This window comes from Ranitomeya variabilis, chromosome 1, assembly GCF_051348905.1.
Source record: "Ranitomeya variabilis isolate aRanVar5 chromosome 1, aRanVar5.hap1, whole genome shotgun sequence".
In the NCBI taxonomy this organism is placed as follows: Eukaryota; Metazoa; Chordata; class Amphibia; order Anura; family Dendrobatidae; genus Ranitomeya; species Ranitomeya variabilis.
The window spans coordinates 588,117,064-588,129,663 of NC_135232.1; the positions used below are offsets into that span (position 1 = coordinate 588,117,064).

At 45.7% G+C, this 12,600-nt stretch overlaps 1 protein-coding gene across 1 annotated transcript in view; it reads right to left on the minus strand.

Annotated features, from left to right (window-relative positions):
• Window positions 1-9,903, minus strand: part of LOC143769481 (SLAM family member 9-like) — a 152,172-nt gene extending 142,269 nt beyond the window's left edge. The window contains exon 1 of the mRNA XM_077258098.1: window positions 9,772-9,903. Coding sequence (XP_077114213.1) covers window positions 9,772-9,811 — 40 coding nt within the window. The 5' untranslated portion in view covers window positions 9,812-9,903. The remainder of the gene's footprint in view (window positions 1-9,771) is intronic.
• Between the last annotated feature and the right edge of the window lie 2,697 nt (window positions 9,904-12,600).

The following is a 12,600-nucleotide window of genomic DNA, read 5'->3' on the forward strand; positions in this document are numbered from 1 at the left end:
GAGCCTAGGCAACCCGGGATGGAAAGCGCACCTGGAGCGTCTCACAGATCCTTGAAGGGAGAAGGAGGGCATGTATCCGCCGCTGCATATGGCGCTCATAGACATCCGGTCCGTCGCGCTGTGTGGAGTAGTCCCGGGGGCCTAGGCTCATATACCCCATTGTCCTAGGCTTCCAGTTTTGTTAAAGATATTTCTGATGAAGGTCTTGTGATTTGACCGAAAACGTTTAAATAATCTTTGAACTGGATGCACAAATAAATGGGATGTTCACCTTTTTCATCTGAAAGAAACCATTTGAGTGCCAAGTGATTTATTACTATTGGATTGACGGGCTGGAAACCTGACTTGGGCACCACACAGGATCCTTGAGTGCCGTGTGTTTTGTCTTTATCTGGATAAATCATTGAATATATAACGTTCTTGTCTCTGAGTTGCTTCTTAGGCCGGCGTCACACTTGGCGTAAGACAATACGGTCCGTTTTTTACGTCCGTACTACGGCCGTAATACGGAGATATGTTCCCAAAATAGTGATCCGTAGTCAGGGTGTGTCAGCGTATTTTGCGCATGGCATCCTCGGTATGTAATCCGTATGGCATCCGTACTGCGAGATTTTCGCGCAGGCTTGCAAAACCGACATCTAATGGATTTATGTGCTCAAATGTTCGGGAAAACATATATACAGTATATATATATATATGTCATTGAGACACATATATATATATTCTGTATTTAGATTTCATTCAGCGCGATATCTGTGAACAGCCGGTAATTCAATTACCGGCTTTTCATTTCTCCTGCACAAAACCGACAGGATATGAGACATGGTTTTCATACAGTAAACCATCTCATATCCCCTTTTTTTTTGCATATTCCACACTACTAATGTTAGTAGTGTGTATGTGCAAAATTTCAGCGCTGTAGCTGCTGAAATAAAGGGTTAAATGGCGGAAAAAATTGGCGTGGGCTCCCGCGCAATTTTCTCCGCCAGAATGGTAAAGCCAGTGACTGAGGGCAGATATTAATAGCCAGGAGAGGGTCCATGGTTATTGCCCCCCCCTGGCTACAAACATCTGCCCCCAGCCACCCCAGAAAAGGCACATCTGGAAGATGCGCCTATTCTGGCACTTGGCCACTCTCTTCCCACTCCCTGTAGCGGTGGGATATGGGGTAATGAAGGGTTAATGTCACCTTGCTATTGTAAGGTGACATTAAGCCAGATTAATAATGGAGAGGCGTCAATTATGACACCTATCCATTATTAATCCAATTGTTGGAAAGGGTTAAAAAACACACACACACATGATTTAAAAGTATTTTAATAAAATAAACACAGCGGTTGTTGTAATAATTTATTGTTCTCTCAATCCATCAGGAACACCCTCGCTTGGAAAAATAATAAACGCACAAGATACATACCTTCTGGTGAACCGTCTCGTCCCACGAAGTAATCCATCTGAAGGGGTTAACTAATATTACAGGCAGGAGCCCTGCTAATGCAGCTGTGCTCCGTGCCTGTAATCCCCGGGTGCTGAAAGGAAAGCAGTGATCTGTACTTACATTGAGTCGCGGTGATGCGCCCCTGCTGGATGTTCTCATGAACTGCAGCCTGGGAACTTTTTCCCACGCTCCAGGTCATATGAGGACATCCACCAGGGGGCGCATCACCGCGACTGAAGGAAATGTAGGTCAATGACCTACATTTCATTCATTCGCCGGGGATTACAGGCACGGAGCACCGCTGCATTTAGCAGGGCTCCTGCCTGTAATATTAGTTAACCCCTTCAGATGGATTACCCTATTAGAAGTGTGTCTCCCATAGTGTTTGTCTATGTGTATGAAGGTAGTGGAAAACCTTATTGCTTCTCTCTCTCCCATGTGCTGGGCCCACACATCTTATGTGGTACCCAGACGGTGTACCCGTTTAGTAATGTCTGTATTTCTTATGCCTTGTGTATTAATATATTGCCGTTTTATTCCTATGTTCTGAGCTGTTAGTAATGTTTGATAATGTATGTTCACTATGGTATTTGCCTGTATGTTAGACACAAGGACAGAGGGGGTTTACCCCAGGGGGTTGGGTTAACAGCCTTAAAAAGGAGCACTAAGTTCCTGCTCCTCAGTTGGAGCCAAGGCAGGCTTGCCTACGGCAGGACGTACTCCCCTGTGGGGAGCTGACCAAACCCCAGGAGGGGAAAAAGGTACTGCCCCAGACCTTTGGACAGCGCAAAGGGCACTAGGACTACTTAGGTACCCCACTCAAGGGACTTCAAGCATCCAGATTCCGGCATATGGACTACCTCCTCTTTTGGCCGCCGTGGCTGCTGTGGATATGGCCGTGGACGTCATTAGGCAGAGAGCAGGAAGGTTGATTGATTTGCTGCAATTACATTTTTCATCCTTATACTTATTACTACCTCCTCTACGCATTCAATAAAAAGTTATCCCCGTTGGATTTTAACCGAGTCCCTGGATTCTGTTTGCCGTGTGCTGTAATGACAGTGGAGAAGAGGTAATTCATCTGGGTTATATCTGCCCTGTCCATTTCATGTGCAAGGTGCCAGGGTGCTCGCCGACTATAAACTCAGTGGACTCTGTTTGTGGACTGCAGCTTTAAGTGACTCGGCTGGGACTACCACCCCATGCCACCTTGTTACATATGCAGTGAATTCAAGGGCTGACAAAAATTTGGAGGCACTCCAATGCCCCTTTGAAGAGACATAGAGGAGAGCCTTATGAAAAAATGTTCCAATTATTAGGAAGTGGGTCTCCCATAGTGTTTACGTATGCAGTGAATGCAAGCGCTGCCAAAAATTTTGGAGGTACTCCAATGCCCCATGGAAGAGATGTGGAAGAGGGCCTCGTCAAAAAAAATGTTCCCATTAGAAAGGAGCGGGTCTCCTATACTTGTAATGCCCATGCACTAAGTGTATGGGCTGAGAAACATTTACCCCGGGGGGTATACATGAACATACTGTATAACCATTATTTTATATGGGCATCATAACACCCTTTAAAAAAATTATGTGGGTGTTGCATCACGGACCATGGTCACCCTGGTGATATGGTGTGGAGAATGAAAATGAGGAGAAGGAGGAGGACAACAGCAAATAGCCAAACTCAGGAAGAGTATACCCATGTGTGGGAGTGAAGAGGTGCATGGGTTCCATCCCATTGTCCGACTGGGTCTCGGCTTCCGCTATGTTAACTCAGTGTGCCGTTGACGAGATGTACCGTCCCTGCCCACAAGCACTTGTCCACGTATCCATGGTTAGGTGGACTTTCTCAGTAACTGCATTGTTGAGGGCACGGGTAATGTTGTGGAACATGTGCTTGTGTAATGCGGGGACCACATACCGGGAGAAATAGGGGTGCTTGACTGGGGTATGTACAACTGAATGCTGTGCTGGGAAAAGGACATCTATGTGCTTGATGATGGTGCCAGTTGAGTGTGTGCAACGACAGATGCAGGGCAGGAGGCATATTTGCATACACTATGGACAGGGGATTGGCTTGCATGCACAACATCGGAAGAAGCAGTGGTATCACCCTCAGACACTGTTCCTTGACGCCAGGGTTCATGACACAAAGTCAGGTGCCTTGCTGCCATGTTCCTGATCATGCTTGTGGTGGTCAGGCTGGTAGTTTTGCTACCCCTGCGGATGCTGGCCTGGCAAGTGGTGCAAATGGAAGAAGACTTTTTTAAAACAACCAGACCTAAGGAAGACCTAATAGTTGGACTGGCAACTTCCATCATGTTGGTGTTACAGAGAACGGTTGTCCGCCTTCTGTCTGCGGCCACCACACTGCTTCTTCCTGCCTGTTGGGGTGCTACCCCTCCCTCCCCCTGTGTGCTGCTGTCCTCGCTCTGCATATCCTCCTGCCTGGTTGGGTCAGTTACTATATCATCCACCACCTCGTCTTCCACTTATGCACCCTGGTGCTCCTCCTGACTTTCTGGCAATTGTGTCATCATCGTCCACCTCTTGTGACACTTTCCAATCATCACCTTTGTGTGACCGTGGCTGTTCAAATATTTGGGCATTGCTACATGTGATCTCCTCTTGCCCCGCTTCAAGTGGACCGGGCGAGAGGCCCGAATCTATAAATGGAAAAGCGAACAGCTCTTCAGAGTGTCCAAGTGTTGGATCTGTTGTCTCAGGGCAGTCAGCATGGTGGGAGGAAGGAGGATCTACTGAGACTTGACCATGTGGAAGACAAGGGTGGTGGTGGTGGTGGTGGCAATGTAACTGAAAGCATTATCCGCTATCCAACCACAACCTTTTCACACTGCTCTGGGTTCAATAGTAGTGTGCTGCTGCAGTCGCCTAGTAATTGGGCCAGGAAGATCGGGCGAGAAGAAGTGGGTGTTTGTTGTGGCACAATTTCAGCTATGTCTAGAAATATCTGTAATAGGCAGCAGCAGCAGACAGAACTGGTCTGGACCCACTTGCTATATGGAATGAATTCTGCCACATACACTGCCTGCCTGCCTAGCACTGATATCTATGCAGCTTCAATAGTCCTCAGAAGGACTGTTAGTTGAGATGGATATGTGTATTATTTATGGTATAGCCACACTAAGTACGAAGCAAGCAAATCTCTCCCTAGCTCAGCAGCAACTCTCCCTACACTGCCTGATTCAGGAGCAGACTGGGACAGGCATGGTGGTGCCAGGTCTGATATAGACCTGATGACGCTTTGCGGCCAGCCTATCACTGTAATGCTACAACCAACATGGCGGCGGCATTACAGTGTGTGGCAGACAATCCCTGCATGTTCATTGGCTCTCTAAAGAGCACCAAACATGCAGGGTGGGGACCCAAGATCCCGCCGAGCAAACCCAGAAATACTCGGCGAGCGCCGAGCATCTCGAGCAGTGAGATGCTCGGGCGAGATTCACAAAAAGAAGGGAGTGTGCTTTTTTGTGTGAAAAAAGGACATTTTATTGGGGCCTGTCCTTTGATGCCTAAGTAAAAGGAGACTTGTTTTACCTTTGGTAGTTTGGAGTTAAATAAGCCAGGGGTGCATTTATCATCCCAGTTTGCCCTGACAGCAAAGATGGTGCTGGAGAGCAAAATCGAGGAGATTTCTATGTTTGTTGACAGTGGAGCTGGAGTCAGCATGATTGATGCTGAGTTTGCTAGAACTCATGGGCTGGAATGCTGTACTTTTGTTAAGCCCATTCCCATCTTTGCCATCGACTCGACGCCACTTGCACACAGGGCTACCACTAGGAATTTTTGGGCCCCATACTGGCAATATTTTTGAGGCCACCTTGAAACTCCGCTGAGGCACACCCTAGCCCCGCCTCCGCCCCTCAAACCTTCCACTGTCCCACCACCCTCTCTTGGAAAAACTCCACTTCTGCACCACATCCCCACCAATCACACATTAGCAGTTCCCATCACCAGATCACATAGCCAGCAGCTTTTGTTTTGGCCAAAAGATTTTTTAATCCGCCACCACGACAAGGTTGACTCTTTTGGCTGGGCTCTACTCTACTGTAACTTATTAAACATTTCTTAAACTATCCAATACAATTTTAGGTATATTTTTATTTATTTTTAAATTTTTTAAATGACCAATAATATCACATACAAGGGACAAATACCACCACACTGTGACCAGACTACATATTACCACCACATAGTCAACAAATAATACCACATACAGAACAGATTCCACCACACCATGACCAGATCACATATTACCACCACATGGTGACCGAATACTACAGTGCTGATCATTGATAAAAAAAACCCCACAATACTAATGCCACTATACACAGGAGATCTGTTCTTAGTGTACAGTGTCCGTGTACAGGTAATACAGTATTCCCCAGTGACATTTTACTCAGGAGCTCTGTATATAATATCAATGTACAGATAATACAGTGATCACCGGTGACATTAAACACAGGAGCTCTGTATATAGTGTCGGTGTACAGATAACACAGATCACCATTGACATTATACTCAGGAGCTCTGTATTTTAGTGTCAGTGTACAGACAATACAGTTATCCCCAGTGACATTATACACAGGAGCTCTGTGTTTTAGTGTCACTGTACAGGTAATACCGTGATCACTGGTGACATTATACACATGAGCTCTGTATGTAGTGTATAGTGTACAAGTAATACAGTGATCACCAGTGACATTATACACAGGAGCTCTGTATATAGTGTCAGTGTACAGGTAATACAGTGGTCACTGGTGACATTATACATAGGAGCTCTGTCTATCTCTTTAGTGGGGACTGACCCATCTTCCTTATTCAGGGCCTAGCTCTAGGGACATACAGGGCTTAGGTTCCTGCTTGGTGATTGGAGTGGACCCAATATAGGGATGGTAGGGAAGGCAGTGTGCTATTAGATCTGCCAAGGGGTCTCCACTCACCTTTCCCTAGCGTTTGGGCTTCCTATCGTTCTTCCCCTAGTGTTGCACTTAGTCTTCCTACACTGTGCGTGACAGATGTCACAGTACAGGGATAATACACACAGTGATGACACAGTACAGGGATTATATATGCAGTGATATCTCAGTACAGGGATAATACATACAGTGATGTCACACAGAATAATATATACAGTGATATCACAGTTCAGGGCTAGTTCACAAGTTGTTTATTGTTGGATCAGTTTGGATAGCTATAACTACTGCTGTATGCCAGGAACACACCACACAGCACGGTGGCGCAGTGGTTAGCACTGCAGCGCTGGAGTCCTGGGTTCTAATCCCACTCAGGACAACATCTGCAAAGAGTTTGTATGTTCTCTTCGTGTTTGCGTGGGTTTCCTCCGGGTACTCCGGTTTCCTCCCACATTCAAAAGACATACTGATAGGGAATTTAGATTGTGAGCCCCATCGGGGACAGTGATGATAATGTGTGCAAAATTGTAAAGCGCTGCGGAATATGTTAGCGCTATATAAAAATAAAGATTATTATTACAAGACCTGCCATATACCAGGAATACCCCACAAGACCCGCCATATACAGGGATCCACTGTTTACCCCACACAAGACTGTCATATGCTAGAAACACCACAAAAGACTTGTGGTATATTGTGAACACCCCACAAAATCTACTGTATACTTTGATCCCCCACAATTCTTGCCATATAAAATGAACACCAGTCAAGAGCCGCTGTATATTGGGAACACCCCACAAGACCTGCCATACACCTGGAACATCTCACAAGATCTGCTGTTTACTAAGAACATTCCACAAGACCTGCCGTATACTGGGAATACCCCACAAGACCTGCCATATACTGGAAATATGCCACAAGACCTGCTGTATACCAGGAACACACCACAAAACCTGATGTATGCCAGGAACATCCCACAAGACCTGCTGTATACCAAGAACATGCCACAAGACCTGCTGTACACTGGGAACACCCAACAAGACCTACCATACCACAAGACCATACCAGGAACACCCCCACAACATCTGCCATATACTGGGAACACCTTACAAGATCTGTTGTGGAGACACATCATTGTATCTTAATTAATCAGATGTCTATTTTTAGCAAGCCAAGAAGAATAGATTGTGATCTATATGTTGACTTTTGAATTTGTATGTTTTTTTCTGGTTGGTCAAGAAAACAGAATTTTGCTTGTGTAAGCCTGTAATATTGACTTGTAAGTTAACATTTGAAGTAACATTGTGGTCTTATCCTTGATGACTAGTGATGTTTGCTGATAGGCTAATTATACATTTTCTAGGCCAGATAGTTTGTTGAGGAGGAAAATCTATGTAAAAAGATTGCATAATCAAACAATGCGAATTGGTCTTATCAGCATTACCTGTAAATATTGAATGAAGGACACTTGTTAAATATTATCAAAAGAGGTGAAACACCTTTGTAAGAGTCAGACAGACAGAGATTAAGCCAAGACATTCAGAGAGTCTATACAGGACTGCAGCCAAGACATCATGGCTCCATTACGAGGGACACATATTTGTCTTTCTACAGGATGCCAGGTTAGGGACCTCAGCCCCGGCTGGAAGAATACAGATCTGCACCACTGACTATCGCTGAACCATGGATACGTTTGGAGAAAGCCAGGATTGGGACCCGCCGGTCACCTGGCTCCATGGGGATGTTCAGAGAAGCCAGTTTGTGACCATCCAGTCAACTGGACATGTACTTGAATGGACTGTCATCTTCCTAAGCGAGTCAGGGGAAGGGTGAGACTCTGTAATGAGCACCATCTTGGGTATTGTGCTGGTACTGTTCTACCTGTTATCTGCCTGTTTTGTGGTTCAATAAAGTATTGCCACACTGTTTTACCCTCACCATGTGTTGTCTGAATAGCGTTATGCCCACGGAAAAAGGAGAGCGGGCGTTCAGTGATGCCTGGTCATTGTGGGTTCGGCTAGTGGACCTGGGCGCCCACGGACCCCCCTTGTCTCCACATCTCCCTTATGCTGGGAACACCCCACAAAATCTGCCATATATAGGGAACAACTCACAAGACCTTCCATATCCCGGGAACACACCACAAGACTTGCTGTATAATGGGAACACCCCACAAGACCCGATGTATACCGGGAGCACTCCACAAGACCTGCCATATACAGGGAACACCCCACAAGACCTGCCGTATACAGGGAACACCCCATAAGACCTGCCTTGATGCTGCCTGTTCCATGAGCACCATAAATTAGAGACTGTGTTATTGCAACTGTGTATATTTTATAGTGGTTATGCCGCTTCACTATTTCTGAATAAATATACTTTAAAAAGCTAATCCAAGAGTGGCTTCTAAACACCTCATACCCATTCATTGACAGTTCCCTCTAACGAAAAGAGACAAATCTGTCATGAGGAGTGAGGTGGGAGAAGCTGTTTAGGCTTTAAGACTAGTAAACTGAGACATGTAGTCCCTGACAAGCTTTTAAAAGTATGTTTTCTCTGAAATGCCACAGTGACAGCACCGCAGTAAAGCATACTCAGCAGCAATATTGCAGCCAGACGCATTTTGAGCAGTCTAAATCCACTGTCAAGTTCTCCTTTAGGGAAGGCATGTGAATAACAGGGACATGCAGGGACTCCTATTTTTGGAAATTGAGTCCTTAAAGTGATGCCTCCTAATCACCCCCTCCCAAACTCTGCACAGTCCCCCAGGCCAGAGAGAAGAAAAAAGGAATACATTATGTTAGTTATTACCAAAAGCTGCAATTTATTTTGCTTTAGCTGAAGCATTGTCTATTCTTCCATAAACTTCCATTATTATTTTTTTTACTTAATTACTGATTAAAAATGTTTTATTTTGATTTTTTATTGCATTTTTCACAAGTGCTAAAACACTTAGTTATTAATAAGCAGGCAGCAATAAATGCGGAAAAAAGTACATGAAAAATTCATGCAAAATAACACCAGGAGGAAAAAGGTAGCAGAATTTTATAGTTGGTGTAAAACAGAGTTTTATATAGTTTTTCATTATAACAGTTTGTCCTCGCCGGATAATTTTTGCAACGCTGTTTGGTCCGTGAAGCTGGTTACCAAACGGTTGGCAGTGGCAGATACTATGGCGTATTACTAGGTCATGGCATTTCTAGACCGTGTCACCGGCTGGTAATGTCTGGGGTCTAGATCTTCTACGTCCTAGGATCGACTCCCTAATACAAGGCCATTAGAGTCATCCATCATTCCTCATCTGTATACAGAACATTTCACAGTACCGCAAACTGATAGTAAATGTATAAGAACTAAATATGTATAAAAGTCTAAATATTAATTTGGAAGAAATACTTACAAGCATTAAGAAGAAACATTAGTAGCAGTGGAAGCAGCATCTTTAGTCACGCATCGTGATAAAATAAGAAGTGGCGAGGAAGGATGTGGTGAGAAGCTCCTTCTGCTCACGATGTCACACAAATGCGCCTTTTAGATTAGAGCGGTAAACACACCCAACTTCCACTTCATTCATTCTCTATGGGGTGGCCAGAAAAGGCCGAACACAGCCCAAAACAGTGGAGCACTGCTACGTTCTAATGGAGATAAAAGCTCCCACTTTGTCAGTTATACATGGTTAGGAAATAGAAAAGCTCATAATAATCCTTCAATCAGGGATGAGAGAATTTATTGATAATAATTTCCTGAAAAAGTTTATATTAATACCTAATATTCTATGATTTCCCATATCCAGTTATATGGAGCCTCTCTTAATCGGACGTGATGGATTGTGATGGGTCCAAATGGCGGTCTACATATCCAGGGATCATTTATGAATCAATTTCCTGGGGCTTCTCTTAGTTCTCTCCTGGATGTTTGGAACAACGGTGTGATCAAGAATGAGAGGAGCATTAATGGCAAATTGTAATAAATATATACCCATAAAATCACAAATAGGACATAGACAAACATTAATTTAAATCCTAACCTGCCTGGTTCTAAGTTTGCCAAGTTTTGAGACACGCTACTGGAGCGCCCCCAGACGCAGGGCCGCGGGGTACTCGGTACCGGGCCTCTCTGTCTCAGTTCTGGGGTTGTCACGGTGGCTAAACCCGGTCCGTGACCCTGCTAAGGGGCGTCCAATGAAAGGTGTAGGTGGTGGTACGTGGTGCAGGTCGCGGTGAATAACGAGGACACAGGGTTGCAGTCTGTTTACCTCTTTACTGAAGGCTTCAAGATCCTCAATCCAGAGTGCGGTTAACAGGGCTGGCTGAGACCGGCCGGTCCGATGGCACCTCCAGAGTTCCCTTTGCAGGTGGAAATCTGTGCCTACCTTCTAGCGCCTGTGTATTGTAGTCCTTCCCTGCTGAGCACCACGGGATAGTCCTCACAACTGTTGTGTCTGTTTCTGATGTTCTTTCCCACAACTTATGTCTGTTCTGATGTTCTTCTCCGTCCCCCAGATGATATGGCTAGGACGCACCCGTATGACGGGTAGGCCTGGAGTTCTTCCGGGACCCTAGTGACGCCCCTCTCCCACAGTTGCCTCCTATGTCTGCTTAGGTGATTTAGGTGAGACAGCCAACCTATAATTAACTGTCCTGCCGTTGGCTTGAAGTAATGCTTGGAGCCCAATACTTCCTCGGCGTTCCGGCCACCGGCTACGCTCCTCAGTAGGATGTTGCCTCGATCTTACGGCACGACTCCTACTGGTGTTATCTCGTTTTTGCTATGATCTCGTTTCTCACTCTTCACAATAAACCTCGCTTCTTGTCCTTTCTTGAGATACCGCCGCTATGTAGTGCAGGCGCGGTTCCTTAATGTTCTGTCTTGTTCGCTAGGCCTCTCTCAGGATCCCACCCCTGACAGGGACCCCCCTGAATCTTCCCCTGCAACACCCTCTGCCACAGGATGTTGCCTGGTTCCAACCCAGTCAGCTTCTGTCTAACTTTCTATCCAACCCCCAGTTTTACCAAATTTTGAGGAGTGGCCTAATACATAGTGCCCTTTGCTCCCCCTGGAGGCCAGACTATGAAGTGTATTGGTGTCTGTGATACCTGGTCAGGTGAACTCCTTAAGTGCCATCAGATGTACCATCACTCCCCTTAGCGGCGGAGCATCAGTACTGCAATGACCAGGACTCTGGGGCGCTGCACTACAACTAGTGTTGAGCATTCCGATACCGCAAGTATCGGGTATCGGCCGATATTTGCGGTATCGGAATTCCGATACCGAGTTCCGATATTTACGGCATATCGGATACCGGAATCGGAAGTTCCCAGAATTCAAACTGCACGAATTCAGCCAATGAGCAATGATTACAAGTTTCGGCACATCCTGTTCAGCATGGTGGGCATGTAACTACTGGCAAGGCTGTGATTGGCTGCTGAAATGATGTCATGATACATTATAAAAAATGCTGCCACCATTTCGGGCTCACTCTGCTGTGAATTCAGTTAGGCATAGGACGCTGTGTTCTGACTGAGGGCCAGTTGAGATAGCGATTTGCTTCATTGTGCTTTCCCCAGGCTAATTTAACAACCGCTGTGTGTTCACCTTGCTTTTGCCTTGCAGCGCTGTTTTCACAGCTGTCTGCAAGGTCTCTGAGTGTGTGAGTGCAGCTCACTCTGTAGTCTGTGTGCAGCCACAGCCGGTTGTATTCAGCTCAGAGTGCTTCACTGCCTCATACTGTTCTATTTATTGTCCTTTTTTGCTATTAGTGCAGCCTGCTGCACATTTTTTTCAAATATTTCCTATTAGTGGCTTTCCACCCGTATCCAGCTAAATTGTGGAAAAACGCTACATAGGATAACGTAGAGGAGGTTTTTTTGGGCCTTGCAGCGCCGTTTACGGCTGTCTGCATGGTCTCCGTGTGAGTGCAGCTCGCCCTGTAGTCTGTGTGCAGCCACAGCCGGTTGTATCCAGCTCAGGGTGCGTCACTGCCTCATACCGTAAAATACATTGTCCTTTTTTGCAAATAGTGCAGGCTGCTGCACATTTTTTCAAATAATTCCTATTAGTGGCTTTCCACCCGTATCCAGCTAAATTGTGGAAAAACACTACATAGGATAGCGTAGAGGAGGTTTTTTTGGGCCTTGCAGCGCCGTTTACGGCTGTCTGCACGGTCTCCGTGTGAGTGCAGCTCGCCCTGTAGTCAGTTCTGCCAAAAAATAAAAAATAAATAATAAAG